This window comes from Anticarsia gemmatalis, chromosome 22, assembly GCF_050436995.1.
Source record: "Anticarsia gemmatalis isolate Benzon Research Colony breed Stoneville strain chromosome 22, ilAntGemm2 primary, whole genome shotgun sequence".
Classification (NCBI taxonomy): Eukaryota; Metazoa; Arthropoda; class Insecta; order Lepidoptera; family Erebidae; genus Anticarsia; species Anticarsia gemmatalis.
The window spans coordinates 2,083,815-2,108,073 of NC_134766.1; the positions used below are offsets into that span (position 1 = coordinate 2,083,815).

General features: G+C 35.0%; 1 protein-coding gene across 3 annotated transcripts; it reads left to right on the forward strand.

The window, feature by feature from the left end:
• Positions 1 to 155: 155 nt before the first annotated feature.
• LOC142982933 (uncharacterized) lies at positions 156 to 10,241 on the forward strand. Of its 3 annotated transcripts, none has more exons than XM_076129677.1 (5): positions 156 to 396; positions 832 to 1,010; positions 1,508 to 1,650; positions 9,391 to 9,520; positions 10,127 to 10,241. In XM_076129677.1, the coding sequence occupies exons 1-4, from the start codon at positions 302 to 304 to the stop codon at positions 9,487 to 9,489; spliced, it is 516 nt and encodes a 171-aa protein (XP_075985792.1). In that variant the 5' UTR covers positions 156 to 301; the 3' UTR covers positions 9,490 to 9,520; positions 10,127 to 10,241. The 3 variants fall into 3 exon arrangements, with proteins under 3 accessions (XP_075985792.1, XP_075985793.1, XP_075985794.1); XM_076129678.1 differs by having other exon boundaries at positions 9,403 to 9,520; XM_076129679.1 differs by having other exon boundaries at positions 850 to 1,010.
• Positions 10,242 to 24,259: the final 14,018 nt, after the last annotated feature.

Consider the following 24,259-nt stretch of genomic DNA (forward strand, 5'->3'; position numbering starts at 1 on the left):
CGATACTGAAACCCTAGCGGTTTTTACAGCAACGAAACGTCATATTATTTTTCTATAATAAATAAAAACTATTTATTTTTCTACCAGTTTGGAATACAAAAAAAAACGAACTTAGCAGCTGTATAATTTTAAGAAAAAACATTCATTAAGTGAACGTCACAACCGTATGTCATAAAAATGGTAAAATTTATTCCAAAAAATAATATTTCACACAATTGCAATAGAAAATAGTTGACAATGTAACACTACGTTGTAAATTTAGAACATTTTTTAATATCTTATATTGATCCGGTTGACCAAAATGGGTAAACCTCCCTATATGTACACGGACTCTGAAACCGAAGAAACATCAGCCAGTTCAGCCTCTGAGAATGTTAAGAAGAAGAAGAAATTCTCGTGAGTTAAAAAATCATGTTAATAACGTTCCTACTGTCTTTCTGCTGGGCAAGGGTATCCTTCTGAAATAAGAAAGACACTAGACCTGAGTCCATCTCGCTGACTAAGTACCGTTTGTGGCTTCTTAAAATCCTCCAAGGACGGTTTCAAGAACTTGCAAGCATGCAAAGTTAACTTCCTTTATCTTCTTTCATTAAGTATTCCTGAATCAGGAAAATAATCTAGTAAATCTTACCTGGTCTATTGAAACTATATTAAATAACAGCGTAATTAGTGAAAAAGACCACACTTATCTTATTGTCACAAAGTTATTCTGGCTTCTACTATATCAACTAATTGCCTAGTAAACTCCTCAACAAGCTTTTTAACTATCCCATTTAAATTTAGACTCTATTTATTACTAAACAAGGTCCAGATCCCTACTCTCTACTTCAGGTTAAAAAACTATTGCAGCATCCTCAAGTATACCAACGGGAATGTGAAAAAGAAGAAATGTAAGGCGCACAGCAAGTCTGAACCTGATGACTCGGACTATAGGAACAGAAGTCGAAGTAAAGTGAAGTACAAGCTGCCTGGGATTCTGAAGCATAGTAAAGAGGAACCACCAAGAGATTGTAAGTAGATTTTAATCACTCTTCGGTTCTTAACAAGCTCTACTTACTAATATACGGTACTGTATCTGAAAGTATCATTTTCTGCCTATTACTTGCGATGAAATTCAAGATTTAAAAGATGCAAACTTCGGGTCTTCTTTAAAGACTGAGAATAATTTAGAGATGATAGTGGACACTAAGTGGCTTAAATAGGGGATGAATGTTTTGTTGTAAAGCCTGACTCTGACTTTCGCCTTATCTTGCCGGTCGTGAGAGTAACTGTTCCATCGGCCTGAGATTAATGGCATAAGGAGTACCGTGAATAACTCAACTAACTAGCTGTATGCAATTAAATTGCCGATATAATTATCAAAAAAGGAGGCTTTCAATTCAACTGCTGGTTTTTTGGTATGTTTGTTACGCAACTCCTCTGCGAACTGTTAAACGATTTTCCAAATATTTTTTGTTGAACCTTTTGAGTATCTATTGATCCACATATATGAATTGTTCTCTCCCAGCATCTGATGAGGAAGAAGACATCGAGCCAGTCGCCAAGCCATACAGTCAGTCTCGCTACCTCGTGGGGCGTGTCCCCCGGCCGGCGGGGGCGAAGCCCGGGAGAGGCGGCGGCGTTGCTATCATCGTCAAGAAGAATGTTAGCGTGAGTATCGATAGTTTTATAAAATATCAAGAATTTGGTTTAAATAGTGCCTCAAAGAATACTGAGATAGGTAAGACGGTAAGAGAGTCGTGCGATTATTTTGTCACTATTTCCTGAAGTGCAACCCTCTGGGCACCCACTTTTGTCAAAATAAGATTGGCATTAGGCGTAATATCTATTGATTTACTGCATCATTTATAGGACTCGGATTAGCTATACAGAATTTTGACTCAAAGATATACTCAAAGAAACAAAATGAAAAGAAAGTAACAAAGCAGAGATTAATTTATTAATCCTAGCCTTAGTTGTGTTTATGAGTGAAGTAGCTATTTCCACTCGAGTTAAGATATTTTAAAATGTGTTTTTTTCATCTGACATTTAGGTCCGCGATCTCCGAGACCTTTCAACCCATACGCTATTGATACGTTACCACGAATGCGGTTTTACTTCGTAAATCTTGGGATAGGTATATAGTAGATAGCGAACATTACCGCGATTCTCTACTACTACCGACTGCCGACAACCGGCTAACAATCGAATTCCAAATGTATGACAATCCGTACAGCACCTCTAGCGGGCGTCGTATAAACTATTTCGGCAGTTCATTTTAAATGTCAAACTTTCGATACACGAAAGTACCGACCGTACAGAATCGTGCTACTGGATAATGATCGCTATCTACTATATTTTAACCAACTATCCACAACCATAACTTATACTTACAAGCTAACACCCCAACTACATTTACTCGCAAAACTGCAGATCGATCGAGCTATACTCTCGTCTCGAAGGAGCAATAAAATAAAAGGAACTAAATCGTATAGCCGGCCGTCTAACGCAGGTTCGCCTCGGGATATAGAAAGACAGCTTAGTTCTATCCATCTATACGGTTATACGACGTTTAGTAATGCTCTTAGGGTTTGAGAATGATAATATTTTTTCTCTTTTCTAGTTGTAGTTATAAGCTATATCTTTTTTTTTATTCTAGTTACATTACATTTAGGGAGTTTTATTTATACATAGAAATGCCAGTCCCATTGTGACCATCACCAAAGCTAGATCTTATATTGAAGAAAATCTTAGGCGCTTTTTTAAGTCACTGTGCTAAAGTATCATCAGACTGTATTGGTCTCTAAATTAAACTTACACGTTATGTGCGAACACAAGCTAAGACTGAATACGAGCCCATAATTCCTCTATAGCTGAGCCCTGAAAACACTAGGAGACAAATGTCCTGCGACACGTGTCGCGAGGAACGTCCGAGGAAGTTGTGTGATGTTGCCGAACTTCGTTGGGCATGTTGCGATGCTTCGATCAACATGTTATGCCTCGCTCGACATGTTACCCATTACTTCTCGCTACGGACTTAAGTCGCGCGATGTCACTAGATATAATGCCTAGAGACATCGCGCGACTATTAAGCAAAAGAAATGATAAGTAATGAATACGCTTGACACATCTATACCTAATATTATAAAGCTGAAGAGTTTGTTTGTTTGTTTGAACGCGCTAATCTCAGAAACTACTGGTCTGATTTGAAAAACTCTATGAGTGCTAGACAGTCCATTTATCAAGGAAGGCTAAAGGCTATATATCATCACGCTTCAACCAATAGGAGCAGAGTACCTACCAGTAAAAAAATGTTTCAAAAACGGGGAAAAATTTCACCCATTCTCTCTTAAGTGACGCAAGCGAAGTTGCGCGGGTCAGCTAGTCGTCGGATATAACGCATTATCCATGTAGATAAGACGCATTTATTTTGGTTGAATGTATATGTTACTGTAAAAGCCCGAACGGTGGTATATCCTAAGATTTTCCGGTATAACCTAAGATTTACCAACTCGCAATGGTAAAAGTAACTGCACGTTTGGCGCAGTGGTTTAAGCGGTCACCTCGCCGCAACAACCGTAGCGCCGCGTGTGGTGGGTTCGAATCCTACCCGGGACAAATCTTTGTGTGATGAGCACGAGAATTTGTTCTGAGCCTGGATGTTAATGTATCTATATAAGTATGTATTTAGAAGTATATAAGTATGTTTATCAGTTATTTGGTTACCATAGTACAAGCTCTGCTTAGTTTGGAATCAAATGACCGTGTGTGAGTTGTCCAATAATATTTATTTATTTATTTATTTATTTATTTATTCAGAATATTATATTCCTCAATTATTAGAATATAATACAGTTTAATTTGCAGTATCAATGCATAGAATTAATCAAGGCATAACACGGGATGGAGTAATTATACCTTGAGGCCGTACAGCCAGGTTACTTGTATTTGATATCAACTGGTCATAATAGGCTGCTGACTACTAATTGACATGTCAAAATTTAGTCACTGTATTGATTGTGAGATGAGAAAGATGGAAATAAAAATACTAATTAACTAGTAGGCCGCCCGCATAAAATTTGGTTATTTTGGTAAATAATGTTTTTTGGCGGTTTCCATAAAATGTAATTTACAGTCATTATCAAAAGTATGTATAATATACACTGTCAGATTGTAAATAGTACTTATTTGTAGGAAGAAAGCAATTTAATTACTGATGTTGGTTAACAAACAATACGCAGTGATTGAAAAATTAATTTGATGTGCATATCCTTTTGAAAATGTGAAAGTAGAGATTTTTTTATTACGCCAAACTATTTCTTAGATTCCTCTCTATTCTACTAAACAAAGTGTAATATTCTTTTTCTACCTTTTTTAGAATAATCGTATAGCAGATATTATAAGGTTCCACAAAAAGTCACACCTACATAATTATTTTGCGTCCCATCCATCAAACAACTTTCCAACTAGACGATTAATATTTTCGTAAAATCCCCTGTGACAGTAACTACTTTAAGTCCAAAAGTTGTCTTCATTAAAGAAAATATAAAGCAAAATATCTAGACTTTAAAAATACCCTTGAAAAATCTTTGCAAGACTTTCCAAAGGCGTCTTCGAGTCTTTAAAACTCCTACGATATTATATTTTACACTGATCCTTAGGTACTTTAAAAGTGCTGTAGCATTTTTCCCCACTAGTGGGACTCCCAGGGGTGGCACAACGTGATACTTATAGACAAGGGTTGCCCCGAAGGTCGGCTGCGAATAATTCACTTTTATTATGAGAAATAACAATTGATTTCTGAATAAAAGTCTCAAGGATTCTGGCTGGTGAAATATAGGAATGGTCTTTTTGTGTATGTTTTAGATAGATCTAAGTATGAAACTTATCTACTTACAAGAAGTTTATTTATTTAGTGCGAATTGCTGTATGCCAATTTCACAATATTAAACACACATGTACAGAAAGGTGTATGGAATTTAATAAAATAAGTAAAGTGTGACATAAAATATATGTACTTCAATAGAAATACGTATAAACAATATACATACATAGTATCACGCCGTTTTTCCAAATGGGTAGGAAGTATATAAATATAAATACTGAAAAAGTGAAATGTATATTAAACAGTGAAATTATGATATGTTGGTGTGTGGCAAATAATTTTATAGTTTTTGCTATTATAAATAATTAAGTTGAACAATTTACTCAAACCTTCACATTATTTTTTCATTGCGGGTTATCGATAACGATAACAGCAATTTTGGTTAAAAGCTATTGATTTACATTTCGTTTGTGTATGACGAAACAAATGTTTACTTTTTATATCAGTTATGAAATCAAATAAAACAACATACAATTAATTTACGTACGATTTTTTATTTATTTTAAAATTAAACATTAAATAACACATCTCATGAAATAAGATATACAAATATTTACTATTTCTCGAAATCTAATAACTTTTTGTATGAAATAAGTCTTTTGTCTCTGACTATCTCTATGGGAGTGAGGCATGATTGTATGTATGTTAGATATCAAAAATAAAAGTTTAACTCGTGAAGGACTTGCACCCCCGACCTCCGGGTCAGACCCACAGCCAACACCGAAACGGACCCCAGTCGGGTCTGAAGGCCCGTTTTTGACCACAAGTCTAACCCGACGCTCTGCTACTGAGCCAACGAGTCTTGTATGAGACGGGATGAAATACAGATACGCTATGGGATAAAAGGAATGAGGGAGCAAAAAGGAGGGAGGAAAAAAGGTGGGAGGAAAAAAGTTGGGGTTCGAACTTGAGATATTTCGGATGAAAGCTAAAAAAACGATTATAACAATTACGAATCCAAACAAAAAACTTTTTATATGAATAAGTTCTTTGGTCTTTGCCTTTCCCTTTGGGAAACAAGCGTGATTTTATGTACGCATATAAGATATCAAGAAAAAAAAATAACTCGTGAAGGACTTGCACCCCGACCTCCGGGTCAGACCCATAGCCAACACCGAAACGGACCCCAGTTGGGTCTGAAGGCCCGTTTTTGACCACAAGTCTAACCCGGCGCTCTGCTACTGAGCCAACGAGTCTTGTGTGAGACGGGATGAAATACAGATACGCTATGGGATAAAAGGGATGAAGGAGCAAAAAGGGGGGAGGAAAAAAGGTGGGAGGAAAGAAGTTGGGGTTTGAACTTCAGATATTTCGGATGAAAGCTAAAAAAATCGATTATAACAATTACGAAACCAAATAAATTTTTTTTTATATGTATAAGTTCTTTGGTCTTTGCCTTTCCCTTTGGGAAAAAAGCGTGATATTATGTACGCATCATATCTATACTAATATTATAAAGCTGAAGAGTTTGTTTGTTTGAACGCGCTAATCTCAGGAACTACGGGTTCGATTTGAAAAATTCTTTCAGTGTTAGATAGCCTATTTATCGAGGAAGGCTATAGGGTATATATCATCACGCTACGACCAATTGGAGCAGAGTACCAGTGAAAAATGTTACAAAAACGGGGAAAATTATGATTATCTTATGTGACGCAAGCGAAGTTGCGCGGGTCAGCTAGTCAAAAATAAAAATAAATAACTCGTGAAGGACTTGCACCTCCGACCTCCGGGTCAGACCCATAGCCAACACCGAAACGGACCCCAGTTGGGTCTGAAGGCCCGTTTTTGACCACAAGTCTAACCCGGCGCTCTGCTACTGAGCCAACGAGTCTTGTACGAGACGGGATGAAATACAGATACGCTATGGGATAAATGGGGTGAGGGGTGCAAAAAGGGGGGAGGAAAAAAATTGGGGTTTGAACTTGAGATATTTCGGATGAAAGCTAAAAAAACCATTATAACAATTACGAATCCAAACAAATAACTTGTTATATGAATAAGTTCTTTGGTCTTTGCCTTTCCCTATGGAAAAAAAGCTTGATTTTATGTAGGCATATGAGATATCAAAAATAAAAATAAATAACTCGTGAAGGACTTGCACCCCCGACCTCCGGGTCAGACCCATAGCCAACACCGAAACGGACCCCAGTAGGGTCTGAAGGCCCGTTTTTGACCACAAGTCTAACCCGGCGCTCTGCTACTGAGCCAACGAGTCTTGTAAGAGACGGGATGAAATACAGACACGCTATGGGATAAAAGGGATGAAGGAGCAAAAAGGAGGGAGGAAAAAAGTTGGGTTCGAACTTGAGATGTTTGGTTTGAAGAGAGGTGCGGTTCGGCTGCTTGGTTGTCTCGGTTTGGGGTGAAATAGGCTTCCAGTTTTCTTTTTGCGCTATCTTTGGCACGTTGCCATTAGTTAAGTTGAGCATTAAAGCCTCTGTATTATGTCAAATGATGTTATTAGGGCATTCCCTAATAACATCATTTGACGCATTGTCATTACAATGCGTTGTATTATTGTGTTACACTTTTCGTTTCGTATGTATTGTAAGAAGTGGTCGAATGTTTGGTTTTAACGTACCACGAAAACTTTGTGAATGTTATTTCTTGTAACGTTGGATGTGGCACCACGATAAACTTCAAGTCGTTTAGTGATGCCTTTGTTTATAAACATGTATTATATTTTTCTCATGATTCAATCAAATGTTTTAGGATTTTTTATAATCCTTAAAACTGAAGATTTAAACATAAAGATTCACCTTTACAATTCGCAATAATTTAGAAGGTAACTTAAAAAAATCTTTTTATTTGTGTCAGCATTAATATTCAAACAAATCGACCAAATTAAAAGCTTTTTTTAAGTTACCTACTAAATGATTGCGATTTGTAGAGTTGAATCTTTTTCTTGATGCTTAAAATTTTGGCTTTATTAAAAATAATACTGACTCGTGAAGGATTTGCACCTCCGGCCTCCGTAGTGAGACACTACACCGACACTGAAACGGTCTAGGACCTAGACCATTTCTAAACAAACAAAGAACGGTGGAGTCTACACTATCGGCGCTCTGAACTACTGAGCTAACGAGTCGCGTATCCAACTCGATGAAATAACGATGTACTTTATAGAAAATATTCTATTGAAAAATAACAAAAAGAGATTTCAAGGACGTAGGATTTGAAGAGACGACTCTCCGATTGAAAAACTAGTCACTCGGCTAGATAGGATTGTTGAGAGAGTGATGAAATAGGCATGTGTATGGTTCGTAGTTTTAACGTGTTTTGCAAAGATGCTTTGCTAATACAGTCACATAATATAATATTGATTTGGTCGGATTGAAACTAGGGTGAGACTTGTTGTAAGTATATCTTAATATATAAAATTCTCGCGACTCAGTTTTCGTTACCGTACTCCTCCGAAACGGTTTGACCGATTCTCATGAAACTTTGTGAGCATATTGAGTAGGACTGAGAATCGGCCAACATCTTTTTTTCATGCCCCTTTCTTTTTTTAAATTTTTATGGCAAAACAACGTTTGCCGGGTCAGCTAGTTACAAGTATATTAAAATTTGTGTTATGTTACAAGATATTTGCAAACGAACAACTTTTTTTGAGAATGATTTCTTGAGATAGTTATAACATAATGGTGACCGCGTTTGCGTCAATGGAAAGAAACGCATAAAGCCTGAGACCAAAAAAAAAATCAAATCATTTATTCATTTAGGTCAAATATTGACAATTACGACGACAATTACGTTACAATAACTGAATCTACCACTAGCTCGGAAAAGGGGTAGAGCCTTATGAGAAGAGCTAGCAAGAAACTCACGGCCACTCTTTTTGTGTTATATTCCTTGTTCTTTGGCTTTATTTAAATTCGTATAGCGATGTTTTCATATTATATAGTACCAAGAGTTAATAGATTTCATAACCTACATTTTATATTAGAATATTCATGTTTTCACGTGAGCCGTGCGATAACTGTTATATTAAAGCCGTTTTATCCCTAATTTTTAAGTAGATTAGTACTTAGGTAAAGGGAAAAGTTTTCCTTTCTCGTTATCATTATAAGTTAAACTTATGATAATGATTATGTTCGGTACTAATAGGCTATTACGGAATGTTATAATTAGTAGTAAAATGTTAATTAATGTTTTAATATGATATTGTTATACAGTTTTTTTATTGACTGCTTCTGTGGCGCGGTTCGTAGTGTGCTGTACTGCTTATCATGAGGTCTTGGGCTCGATTCCCCGGGTCGCGAAAAGTGGTCTTTTATAGTTTATGTTGTAAAATTTCTCAATAGTAGCCCGGAGTTTGGTACCGTGCCCAGTAAATGGCTAATAGTATTAATGTAATTTTATTACTTTCGTGATTGTATCTGTTCCTTTTGTCTATGCTGCCTAGTCAAATAGTCTCAGTCATGCTTGAAATTTTAGTAAAAGTATTAATAACACGAAAGGACTCGTTTTAGAAATATGTACATTGTTTCTTGTCTGCGAGTAAATAAATAATAATATAATTAAAGTTTTTGTTGCAGAACATACCTCCGTCACAGATATCTACCACCAGCGCTAAAAGAACTAAGTCGTCGACCCGACGTCTCTCCAAGAAGAGGTCTTATTGATTCAATATCTTCGTGTGTAGTCTTTCAGCAGGTATTAATGCGTTAACTTTAGTTAGTACTTCTTTCCAAACCGGGGTGTCATCGCCAGGGAGATATGTTAAACCTAGGGGATATTATATACAGTAATTCAAATTGTATAGAGCTAGTTCTTGCAATTATTGTCACTGAAAATGACTAGAATAATATTATGTGCACACGGCATTTTCTAACGTTGTTCCATCAAATGAATCGCTTTATTTCTTCAGACACAAAATAATAGTCACTCAAGTTTTCTTTTTGAATTATAATTGCGAGCCTTCAAAATCTGGCACAGTGGCAGTAGCGTATTGACTACCATAGCTACTCTTCATCTAGACTGCAACATCTTTCAAGTATCAATCAGACATGTTATCTTTGTTGACATATATAAGGTCGGGGAAAAAGTCTTTTCGCATTATAGTATGTATGAACTTGTAATAAAATCTTTTTTTTACACAAAAAAGCTCGATATTTGAGTACCTCACGAGCTCACTGTAACCTAATGAACCGTGTACTCATTTGTGATTCTTGAAGCCAAAGAGATTTTATTGCAAGTTCATACTTACTATAATGCGAAAAGACTTTTTCCCAGAGCTAATACTTAATTATTTGTTCCCAGTTTATTCCGAGTGCGGGGAATAGAGTGAAAGCTGTGAAGAACCGTGGTTGGCTTGAGATGAGTGTGGACCGGTCTACATGTTCCGTCAACTATGTATTGGAATAAATGTTTGCAACAAATACAGGTTTTTATTCCATTTACTAATTAATAAAGCAATATGTAAGAGGTTTATATGTAGCACAAATTAAATTATTATAGATATAACTGCCATCGGAGTACTCGTTCAATATTAATCCTGTGAGGCTCAAAGCCTTTTCTAAGTTATGCACTTATAAAATCGTTATCACTAGCTTTGACTGTGAAGGAAACCATCGCACGGAAACACTTGGAGCTTAAGGGTCCTTTGATATAGTCTTAAAAGAATTGTGCAAGACTATAGACTCGGATTCTCACTCGTTCAGTGTCATTAAAGTTTGAAAGGTCGTTTTTATGTGATATTTTTGTTTATGTACAATGACATAATATGAACAATTAATTTGTGGTTTTACGAAGTTACCTGCCTGCCAAATTTTTCGCAATGCGCCTTATTTTGTCAAACCCCTTACTAAGAAATACCAAATACTTGTACCAAATATTTAAAACTTAAAAACATCGAGCACTGAAACACTCGACCAGGAAGCTAAATTGTATCCTCCCTCAGGGATGGAGTGAAATACAACCAGCTGGTTTAACTGTACTTGTATTTTATTGGCGTTCCTGTGCGATAGTGACGGTGCGGCAACTTATGCTTGAACCACTTTGTAGGTAAATGTAGAATTTATTTATGGGGCTTGAATTCGATTTGGAACTAAAGTTATGAACGCACAATGCTATAATCTTGATATAAGTGGCTGGTTGTCTATAAGACATTTTGAATAAGGCTATGGCACTCAAATATGAAGTCCTACCCCCGGTTTCTGAGGTACATTTAGCGGTTGTTTATCTATGCAAAAGCATTTTTTTATATGAGTTTAAAAGCTATCGAATAGATAAACTGCCGCTAAATGTACTCAGGAACTGAGGGTTGGATACGTTGACGTCTAATCACTGCGTTTTTGCAGCAGCCGGTCTATTTACCATCTAGTTAGCTAGATCGTTAGCCTAGCTAGGCAAGGCTATATTAAATATAGTTATACAATAAGGCTATTCATAAAAGAATATCTGTTAAAGCGTTAAGAACTTTATAATTTGTTTTCTTCTAGTATTTCCCTCTTCTATTCCCTCTATTAGATATCTTATCACAGGTGTATAACACGCTTAACGCACTTACAGCTAATGTGTACGCGAGCTTATACCATCTTCCACAGAGTAAAATAACTCGCAGCACTTCCGAGCGTATACGCCACAGTGTAAAATAAGTGCAGTTATACCTCGCCCCGGTGCGGCAGCAATATGCTTTTCTCGCGCTATTGAATTAATTCTTTAGCTGTGGTCTAAGCGATAAGATGAAGCGAGTTTTTATCGGTTGTGGTCTGGAAAAGGTAGATGGTTTCTTTTATCCTTCGTCAATGAGTGAAAATACTGCTGTCGAAGTAGCAATAGATACATTAATATTAAGGCGTTTTTCCCTATTTAATATCAATTCCAATTTAATTTTAATTCCAATATCCACAGAAACAGAAAAAAATGGTGTTTGTATGATTGTGAAGTAAGACAATTTATTGTCCCCTAAAATGTGTTTAACATTTTGTTTTGTTTTTTCATTTGCTATTTTAAAAAGTCATTCTCACAGTGATTAAATATCTTTAAATGCTTTATTAGGAGTCCAAGTCGACGACGATCTTTGCTGTTTTCTTGAAAGTGGGTTAAAAATTATATTTAAATATCCGCTATCGCTTGTAGTTTGTACTCTCGTGCTACTTATGTTGAATGAATCGAGTGACATAACGCGTAAAGAGGTCAAGATTAAATTAAAATGTTACGTAGTTCAGGACTTGAGTCCTTGTGCGGCAAGGATTTGAAGGTCTGTAGTTTTAACACAGCTTTGTTTGGACTTTATATAAGCTGACAATGAGTGAGGAAATGTACAAATGGTGATATTTCATGTAAAGAGTAGGGTTCAAATTATGAAGTTTCTGACTTTTCTAAGTGACCAGCCGGCTTCGCTTGCCTATAATTTGTTAAAATTGGGTCTTCAATAAAGACCTGATTAAGCGATTAAGTCATGAAAACTTGCGCTTTTATGAAATAAAAAAAAAAGAAAATCACTATGCCTTTTTAAAAAATAAAATGCCTATCCTTCTCTTACAGTTTTGTAAGGACGGCAATGTCTTCAACTTATACATGGCCAATGCAAAGGGGAGCCTATTTTCTCAGAATATAAGAAAATCTACTCAGCAGCAGGACAGTACTTAATAGGTTTAAAACAATAGGTTTGTAAAATGTTAAGTTGTATAGTTGTTGTGTGAACATAAATTTGATTTAGACTTTTATAAATTTCTCATCTTCAAACATAATATTACATTTTTCTTCAAAAACGAATATAACACGAAAATAATATTACAAAATAAACTACCCAAGACATTTACAGTCCAATCTGATTCAATTCAATATGACGGCACATAAAATTGTCCATAAAATGTTTAAGTCAAGTAATATTGTGAGAATATTTCATATTCAAAGCTTTCCGAGCTAGTTTATAGTGAGCAAGGGAATACGGTGTTTGATTGAATGCGTATCTTGAACTGTAGATGCGTCGAATAACTTTGTGTGTGTGAATATACTGTTGATGGATATTAGAAGAAGGCATTATGTGTGTCCTGGCTGGTGCGTAAAATTTTACAAATTGTAGCATATTTTATGCAGATTTTTTTATTGCGGTGTTATTTATAGTACGAAATTTTGACATAACTACAAAATAGGAAATATTGGGTCTCCGAAGTATATTTTACATGAAGAAAATGCTCTGCTTTTATGGCGTGTATGGTAGTGTATCTGACAGCTAGCCATGTGGTCTTGGGTTTGATTCGTGGGTCGGACAAAGTGTTAGTATTTCTCAATAGTAGCCCGGAGTTTGGTAACGTGCCAAATAAATAGCTAAATGCTCACCCCCTATTACATGGGAGATATCAGACATGATAATATTATGTTTGTGATAATATGATTTATGATCTGTGGGTTAAGCAAACCTTGGCGCGGTCATTCCATAGATGGGTGACCGCATAGTGGTATTTGAACAGGGCGTCTCCGTGCTTCAGAGGGCACGTAAAAAGTCGGGCCCAGGTGTTGTCAATTAAGATAACAGTCGTTAAGCCACGTCAAAGGCCTTTGGGCGGCTTGTACAACTTTGACACTAGGTTGACCACTAACCATACGATAAGAAGAAGAAGATTATGTTTGTATGTATTTAAAGAAAATGGTTTAAATTTAAACCTGTAATTAAAAAACAGAAAACGTAACTGTTGTTTTCTAGCCCAATTTCAATCTCATTCTTATTCCCCATTGACCTAAATAACAGTTTTTACAAAACAACAGGAATACAAATGAATTATTCATCATGTTATAGTTTTGACAAGTGATAAAATCACCCCACTTCATAGCATTATGACAGAAAACGTACACATATAAACCAGTCGTTGTTTTGAAAATAATTCGTAAGGTTTTTTTTAACATTGTTATTGTCAAATCAATAACAGAAATGTGTATATTTTAATGTCTAGTCTCAAACTTCGGATTTGAATTCTAATACAATTTATTAATAATTAATACAAAAAGTGAAAGGAGTTAATACTAGCATACATTTTATCGAGCCTTGTTTCCCATCGGAGAAAGCAGAGACTAAGTAATTCTATTCTGATATAGTTATGTATGATCTTTTTAACTGTATTTTTGTGAACCCCAAAATGCCTAAAAATCGCATACAATTAGGCAATTCCACATGAAAAAGAGAGTTTTGAAAAAGTCATAAAATGTCACTTTAGGCCCACTTTTAGACAAAGAAGTCACAGAATTTCCAAAACATCATCATACACGAATGTAAACTTAGAAAATTAAATTCTACACTTAGGTTTTTACTTAACAAATTCTCTTTGGTACAGAATTATGCATGTCTGCATAAACCCGTCCCTGGAGTAACGTTTATTAAAGAAAAACATCTGCACTCGCACCTGACTGTGAGATCTCTAATATCAACCGAGTGGTTTTTACAACGAACTGTAACTAAAAATTTGCCCTCTTATTCATAAACACACTATAAACCAATTTTAGTTAAAAAAACTACTATAATATGTTATCCCTTTTTGGAAAGGAGTGAAAGAAACAAAACTATTTATAAATAGTTTTGTTAGCCTTTCATAACTTCATATATTTTTGATGAATAAGAGGGTTAGTTTAATTTCATTTAGTAACTTAGACAAGTAAATCATAACTTTGTTAACAAGAGTTTCGTGACCAGCAATGGTTTATGTATGTATATAAGCTAGTGTTTGCGATTATGGGTCACAAAGTCCAGGGTTTGGTTCTTATAACAAAACGATGTCACAATAAGAGCTGTAAAAAATGTTCTCTTTGCATTTTGCTGTTTACATTTTTACCGTTAGTCGAGAAAACATGGCACGTCTTATAAAAAACTTCGCTTTTTTTAATTGAAACGAGACATTGTCTTACTGCGAAAGTTGACTTTTTAAAACAAATTTATTGAAAACCAATTCCCATCATCTTTAATAGATACTTCAAAAGGGTAGGATGTTTGTAATAGCCTAAGTAATAGCTAAAACTATTATTCAACCCTTCGATAATCGATTAATGTGGCAATCGAACTAAAACTAGGGCTAATCTATTGAACAGTGAACATTACTATTAAATTTTATGGGTTTTAAATTCATCTGTTGACATACGCACCTGTGTTCAATTTTTATTGCGTTGCCTAACTACTGCATTTTTATTACATGTTTAAATGATTGACGTAGTCTAAACATCTCTGTCTTTGTCATAATCTTTTCGCAGGTTTCACTGATCGAACTATCCATCGTACCTAAGTGTACTATCGATATTATTTGTCATGAAAAATTGCTAAATCCATTTTAATTATTCCACTAACTATATTAAGTTTGCAAAGAAAAGCTTGTTTTCCTCGAAGTCGTCGTTATTCTTTTAACTACAGTCCACAAAACGAGACCCTCTACAAGAGGTCAAATTAAGTTATATAAACTTACCCTCAGTTACACTTCGGTGTAACAAGCGTCCTCCTTATCGAAGACAAGAGTACTGACGTATGAAGGAGGCAGCAAAAATTGCATTTTCTTTTACCCCCACCCTTACACCCTTCGGGGCGATCGAGGTGAATGGGGTGTAAATAAGGTGTATCACTTGAACACGTTCCATGTCCGATAAACAAATAAAACTGTGTATTTGTGTGATTGATACAGAGATATTAAATATTCTAAATACGACGATGATTATACTCAAAAACTAGTAAACAATTAACCTGAAATAGTTTTTCATTACAATACACTAAAAGCCTCATGTTGACCCGCGCAACACGACACACATGGTTACCACTGCAGGAGCTACTTATAAGATAATTTTGGAAAAAATATATGACTGTCACTAATTTTAATGATTAAACTGATAAAGGGATTGAAATAATAAAATTTATCATGAAAGAAGTCGAAGACTTGGAATTTAAAATGAGCTAATTGTGATTTACAAATCAACCCCTAAGGGGATGAAATGGGGGATAAAACGGATAGCTAATAGTAAATAAAACTATGTATATAAATAACGCAAATCTCATGAATATTATTATTGCATGTTATATGTAAATGCAATACAATAGTAATCGAATAATTTAGATATAAATTAAACATATGTAATTATTATGTAAATGTTCGCTGTTGGCCGCAACATTGACCTAATAATGGGGTACATTGTGACATGTTGTAAGGGTTGGGTTACATGAAACAATTTTCTCTAATTTCTGCCTAAAGATTGGCAAAAAATTTTTTGCAATGTATCTACAAAGATGTTAGTGCTCTTTAATACTACAATAAAATATTATAAATTAAGAATTGCGAACAACAACATTATTTTTACTAATTGACAATAATAGTCATCTGACTAACGAATAACTCGGCGTTTTGGTAGGAGCTCATAGGGGAAAAAAATAGGTAAGTAATAGTAGTAATATGGGTATTAAATGCATTCTAACTTTATGAATTGTCCAGTAAAACCATTACATTACAGATCTAATTGCTATTGGTACAGTTTTTTTTCTTTCTGACATCCTACTTTATTGGTTCTTTGTAAAATTCACAGAATAAATTAAAAAAAAATGTTTTTCACCGGTCAATTTTGTAACTATAATTTACATACTTACTTATAAGACAGGTCGTTAACTCAAGTCTATCTCTTACACGATAAGACCTAGACTTTTATAGTGAGGAAATAAAAGTGGAACAATATGTGTTAAGTCGTTAACTTAAACTGTTACTACTGAATGTGCAGTTAATCTTTATTGATGGATTTTTATTGAGAATGAAGTTACCACTGTTTGTTACCTCGAGTAGGAACAACACGGGGGTTACCACGTATCTCAGTTGAAAACTATTTTTAAACTTTACAACAATCGACTGCTGGCCACCGGCTAGCTATCGAATTATTTTGTATAAAATTTTTATTAGCGCCTCTAGTGGGTGCCATAGGAACTTGTTTTATCCATAAAACTAAATCCCGCCAAAACTAAAGCCCCTAAAACTAAAGCCACCGTCAGCTACTTAGTCTGTGAGTCACTGATACTCTAACGACTGAGTTTTCTGCACGGTTCGCGAAGGTACGAAAAGGTTCTTTCAATTCAAGGCTCTCCCAAGTTCTTCCACTATAGCTAGGCGTAGTGTGGTCACAATTTTTTAGAAGTTAGTAAACCTGTTATTTTTTTAAATTCGTAGTTTTCTAATAGTTGTTTTATTTTAATATGACCTTTTAAATGGTGTCGAACTAATGTTGTAAGTGCTATTTTTTTTCAGGAAAGTCAATGTTTCAATTTCTGTTACTTTTTAATCCGATGCTTTCATACTTTATAACCTCAAATAATATAAAAGGTATTTTTTCGTATTGTTTATTAAACCTGAAAATTTTATTGTTTACTTTAATGCCATAAGATTTCCAACGTATACATAATATTTACCTTAAATAGACCTTTATTGTCTACAAAATAGCATTTCATCGATTTTATTAACCAATAAACTACAAACATGAAATCAAACTAACAATAAAACATTTTACTACTAACTCATCTCCATATAAACCTGACCTTAAAGGTCAAACATTAGTTGCAAGGTCAAAGGTCAGTCGGTTTGACCTCAAAATGTTTAATCACTCGACTAATATTTATAGCTCAATTGTACTCTGATTAGTTTTGTTTACTGTTGAATAATGGAACGAGTCTCAAAATAAAGTAACGCATATTTGTGATACGTAACTCAAATTTGTATGCGGTGACTAATTATGGAATCTCTGTTTCGACTCTTATGTTGGACTAGCTGACCCGCGCAACTTCGCTTGCGTCACATAAGAGAGAATGGATCATAATTTTCCCCGTTTTTGTAACATTTTTTACTGGTACTCTGCTCCTATTGGTCGTAGCGTGATGATATATAGCCTATAGCCTTCCTCGATAAATGGGCTATCTAACAGTGAAAGAATTTTACAAATTGGACCAGTAGTTCCTGAGATTAGCGCGTTCAAACAAATAAACAACCTCTTCAGCTTTATAATATTAGTATAGGTTTAGTATTTTGGGGATTTCGGTTTATACTATTATATCCTTCTTCTTCCTATCGTATGGTTAGTGGTCAACCTAGTGTCAAAGTTGATCAAGCCGCCCGAAGGCACTATTATATTTTTATGTATGTTACATTACGCTTATTTAAAGTGTTAAATTTATTCACATTTTATGTAATAGGGGGCGAACACATTTACATATGACTTAATTCTAGACTTAATATACACTTACATAAGAATTGTTCTTATGTCGCGGGGCCTTTTACAAACATACAAACAACGGACAAGAAGTACAACCAGACCCGAAACATCTACTTGTGAGTCGCACAATTAAATGTCCCACACGGGACAATCGAACAAATCGAACGCACGACCTCTCGACGAAATGGTAGTGGCAAGGCGACCACCTTTAACCACTGCGCCACGGAGGCCGTCAAATATCGTGTAATAGTACCTACTATGTTTGATGGGACAATCGACCTTTTGACTAAAGAATCAACAACTAATATATTGCGGTTGGAATAGGCATGTGTGCAGTATGTGCATATAAATTATTCTACACATTAAACTTATCGTTGCGCAATGTATACCAGATTCAATTCCTGTTCAAGACAGTCCTTTGTGTGACTCACAAACAATTACTTGGACTCCGGTTACAATTTGCGTTTGTAATTTGTATGTTTGTGCGACAAAGGAATTATTACTAATGCTTTACAGTATAATGCTTGCAAGTTGCAGCGGACTGTGGTATGACTGGATTATAGTAACTGTAAGCTCTAAACATACGGTGAATGGTTGTCGTACAAAAACGTACAATGAAATGGAAAGTCGTTAACAGTAGTCAGAAGCTTGAAAGTCTGGCAACCAGTCTTACCGAAGGGTATCGTGTTTCAAACCAGGCAACTGGATTGTGGAGGTTTGATAGACAGTCGCTTAATGTAAATTACTGGTAACCAGCTGTATCGGTGAGACTTTAAGTCGACTCGACCATAGTTGGAAGAAAAGAAGTGTTATGTGTGAAGTACGCCTAACACTGAGACTGCTCATGGGCGGACTGTGCTCACTGTTTGAATCAAATACCGAAAATTTCCGCTTTTTGTGAAACGCGCTGTCTCTCTGTGCTCTTTATTTAACAAGATATCAAACCCACCAATATTGTCATCAATCCAATGGTTTTCGTATATTTTATATAGATTATTAATCAAGAAATTTTTGAGAGAACTAATTTATGTCACACAAGTTCAATAGTAAAGAAGGCAATACGATACGTATAAGATATCATAATAATGGCTATTTCCTAAAACTAAATTGTAGGTTTATAATTGGCTATCGTGACAGAAACTTGGTGCTAACAAAGTAATCCACCGGACCGTTAACTGTTGATGAGGGCCGATGCGATACGAACTAGAACCGAACGAAGCTTTGAATTGACGACCAATAACTATGTTGCGGGTTTGACCAATTATACGAGGAACGGATTTTGATCTGTGATGACCAGAGTTTGATTGTGAAAGGGATATTAGAATAACTTGGGATAAAGGCAAAGTTGTAGGAATTAGGCGTACTATCTACATTTGTAGTAATTTTTGAAAAAAAAAGACAATTCTAATGTTAGTTGTAGGAACTATTAGTACTTTATATTATAGTAGTAGTAATTTAAAAAAAATCTAATCTAATTTGGAATGCTATTATAGTTAAATTATTGGATTGATCATAATGAAATTTTGTCTGGCGGAATATGTTCTTGGAAATTATAGACCAAGTGTTAGTCTACAGTAAAATCTTGACTGAGATAGACTGTGTTTTCATAAAATACACAAAAATAATAGATTAATGGTTAATATCCTAAATACACTACTCGTTCTTTTTAACCTTTGGTTTATTGTAATAAATTAAAATATTAAAAGTTTAATAAGGCAACAAATCTATTAAGCTCACACTAACTATAATTTAATCATGTGACACGAACCTCAAGCACCTTCTAAAATGAGTTTACAACATACCTCTCCTGCTCACCCTAAAAAGGGATAACAGTCGTGAACCATATAAACACATTGTTGAGACTGTCATAAACCAGTCACTGTAATAAACTCTACGAACTTTTACTGCTACGACGTAGCAGTCTACGGCGTAGATGGTCTACGTGTAGGTTTAAGATTTTAATGGTTGAATGTTGAGGTTGTCAGGGGACATTTTGTATTGTGATAATCTTTGTAAATAAACAAGATTGAAAATATTCAACAGTACCGCGATTCTCTACCACTATCGACTGCCAACAACCGGCAAGCCATCTAAAATTTTTGTATGACAATCGGTTTAGCGCCTCTAACGGGCGTCGTAGAAACTATTTAAGCAGTACATTTTCAAATTCAAATGCAAAATATCCTTTGTTTCTTAAACCTGAAACGGTCATACTTATATTTTTTTTTTTTAGTTTTTACATACATACATAGCATGGCAGATGAAAATTGCACTAACACGTTGCTTCAATTTTAAAAAAGTAACCAAACTCTATGATTCAAGTTTGCTTTGTCACTTTGGTCTCACGAACACTACTATTTGGCCATCAAATAAGCTCGCAATTCGTGTAAAATATATATCTCTGAAATGAAATTCGACCCCGAGCCAAAGTAAATTAGTCGACCTTCATTCTAATTTACCTAGAAATCAGACCCTTATATAAAAAGGTTGGACCTCATAGACGTTTCAGTCACCTAGTTCCTATATCTATACTAATATTATAAAATTGTAGAGTTTGTTTGTTAGAACGCGCTAATCTCAGGAACTTCTGGTGCGAATTAATTCATTAACTGTTGGATAGTTTATTTATTGAGGAAGGCTATAGGCTATATAACTGCACGTTTGGCGCAGTGGTTTAAGCGGTCACCTCGCCGCAACAACCGTAACGCCGCGTGTGGTGGGTTCGAATCCCACCCGGGACAAATCTTTGTGTGATGAGCACGAGTATTTGTTCTGAGCCTGGATGTCAATTTATCTATATAAGTATGTATTTAGAAATATATAAGTATGTTTATCAGTTATTTGGTTACCATAGTACAGGCTCTGCTTAGTTTGGAATCAAATGACCGTGTGTGAGTTGTCCAATGATATTTATTTATTATTTATTTATTTATTATTTATATAACGCTACGACCAATAGGAGCAGAGTACCAGTGAAAAATGTTACAAAAATGGGAAAATGATGACCCATTCTCTCTTATGTGACGCAAGCGAAGTTGTGCGGGTCAGCTAGTCTATTATAAAACTTAATCAAACTTCCACCGACTGATTGGGATGGAATCCATTGCCAAAATTCTGGCTAAGGACAAGAAAAGAAAAGACCCTTTTGTAGTTTTCAACAGTTTCGTTATTCTAAGACAGTTTTACTAGGAAATTCTGATTGAATGGACTAAAACTACTTACATACTAAGAATAAAACCTAATTACGTAACTATTCTTTTTAAATAGGAATCCTTAAAAATGTGCGATTCAGAAAGATATAAAAGAAAATAAGCTACTATACCTCTTCTTTTATCACAAAATTTACACTTTTACAACAAAATGACTGAAACTTTATTCATACAACAGGATGCGATTAACTAAACTACAAATATTATGGTATATTAAGTACCGAAAAAAACTTAACTTTTCTAATATCTACAGTAAAAATTCCGCCAAGAAAATGTTTTTTGTGAATCACATGAAAGGCTGTCTTGACGGAAAATCGATATCAATACAAAAAAAATATCCACGTGTCCCTTATTTTGTTTAACCCATAGCCTTATTTACACATGCTTATCAGAATAAAAAATAACCTAGGTATAACTTTTACAATCAGCCAAGGTCTGGTATCATTGAGGCGGCATAATTTCCCGAGGGGAGCCGAGCAGAGCTGTTAAGGTTATATTAAAAATTGCACCTAAATTATAAACGGGCCTCAAGATGCCCTGTTTTGTTATGAAACCTTGAATTTAATGAATTCCTGTGTTTTAATCATTTATGTGTATGTATTGAAGAATTGGTATATACATACATATACTAATATTATTTAATATACCTGAAATTGTTGGAATCATGTAAAGTCTGCATGTCCATAAGGGTGAATTAAGTTGACTTAAAGTATTTTTTCAATCTTTTTCAAGATATCCTACCTAACCTGTCAACTTCCACATTTCTTATCAGTTAAAATTTTAGTCCCGTAAGTAGAGTTAACTGCAATATAAACACGATAAGATGTTGTAAAACAGGCATTTACTCTTTATCCCGTCGGATCTGGCATTCGATTTCAGGACCTTATCATCTGCAGAAATGGCGCAGCTAATCTTCCTCATGTCCTGTAATTTTAATAATTCATGAACACATTCAACACATCATCTCTCATGTTTCATTTATAACGTTACATAGATAGGTACTGAAACCACAACCGCCGTTTAAATAATAAAACAGTATCATCCCCATCGAACAATGACAAAGCCTTAAAGATCAAACAAGAGGTCACAAACTGACTTTTGACCCTAGGGTCAAGGTCAGGTCAATTGACTGAACATTGTTTGAAGAGATCAATGACTTATTGAGGTGAATTGACTTAAGGGTCTTCAAATAGGTGGTAGAGGGTTAAGGGATCAATTGTGGTGAAGATATTTGTCGATTGAGATGACGGGAGGCTTTGAATTTTGAATGGTTTTGACTTATAGATGTTTATGGATTATGAAATTTTGGTCACAGATAATAAGATAAAAGTACAAGCAGCATATTTTTAAGAGAGATTCTGAATCTGTGTTCTAAAGTTTACCCTGTTCGAATAAGAATAGCTGCCGCTTTCCCAAAAAATCTATTCAAATACACGTAGCAAATAGGGTATCGTAAAGTTTAAAATTCTCATTGCACAGGCTGGACCTTAAAATTTGTAGGCTATCACCTCACTAAATTGTTTGTATCGGTTCAGTCGTACTGATATGAAAAAGAAACAAACACATCCGTATCGGTCGAGGCAATTTGAAATAGAACTTATTAATTATCAAAAATTCACATTTATTAGGTACGGACACGTTTGGGTTTTGCATGAAAGTCAAAACTATGCCATGTAGTTTTACAGCAAGCAATGGCATGATATTTTTTTTGAAAATACAATACAAATTAATCTTAATATTTATTGAAACGCCAAAATATTTCACATCCCAAATCAATAATATAATCTCGAAACATATCCAAAAATAATATTGAATATTTTATTGTTCCCCACCGATACGAGTGACGCTGTGACGTCATACCCGTGACGTATGACTGACGTGTTGATAAATTGTATGACGAGAGCACTTCGTCATATTCCGTGGATATACAGGGTGTTGTTTTGTATCTTAATTTGAAAGGGGTGTTGTTAATTTATGAATTTAAATTGCAACGATGGGGAATTTTGTGATATGTTTTGTATGTAATATGTACAGAAAATTGTTATACCTTTGTAAAACTAAACTTTGCCGTTAAACTAATAAGTTTGGCGAGTATAAACTAGTTAATAGATTAAGGTTAATTGTAAAAGTACAATAAATAAATAAAATAAACAGGAGTAAACTTAGGATGATGTATTCGTAAGTAGTGAAGGGGTAATAAAGTAATATCCTGAGTCGTAGATAAGACCAGCTGACCCACGTAGCTACAGTCTGTGTAGAACCAGTGCGTTTATCACGTACCTCAGTCGACTACTCGTCACTATTACATTGCTGCTTTGAAGTAAGGTGTTAATTACTATAATCTCAGGAAGAAAACAATGTACAGCAGTGGCTTTCAAATATTTGTCAACTGTAATAGCCCCAGGAATTAATACCGGGTTCTTCAACTATTTTCACGCTACATTTCATGAAAATTGACTCTAGTTAAACCGTGACACTTTTAGTTAGTTTATTCAAGAAGCAGATAGCTATTAAGCTATGATCAATAGAAAATAGACTATGGCAAATCGTATCTTGAAACCTCACCTTCAAAGAATTCATTACCTTCACGACTATTACCCATTTCGAGGAGTGGCAGGTATTCCATGGTAAACAGGTATGTTGGCTTAGGATAATGGCACTCGGCGGAAGTCTGGGAGGGAAATTGAAAAAGTTTGGAGTTCCGAGAGTTCACAAGAGGCACGTTGCAACGTCTACGATGCTTATTCCGAGTTTATTATATAGAATTTTGTGAGTGAAATATTGTTGAAGAGTGTCTTATCTTTATTTTATTGTAACATCATGCTTGTTACAACAAAGGTGTAGGTAGAGGTGAATAATTTTACACGTTACAGTTAAGAATCAACTCGTCTACCATTGACCTTTTTTATGTTAATAGATTTTATGTTTGATCACTAGTAATTTGTCTCACACGGGAATAGAATCCCAGAATTTCACTGACAGCAGTCGTATAAACTACCAGTGAGAGACAACCGGTCATTTAGTC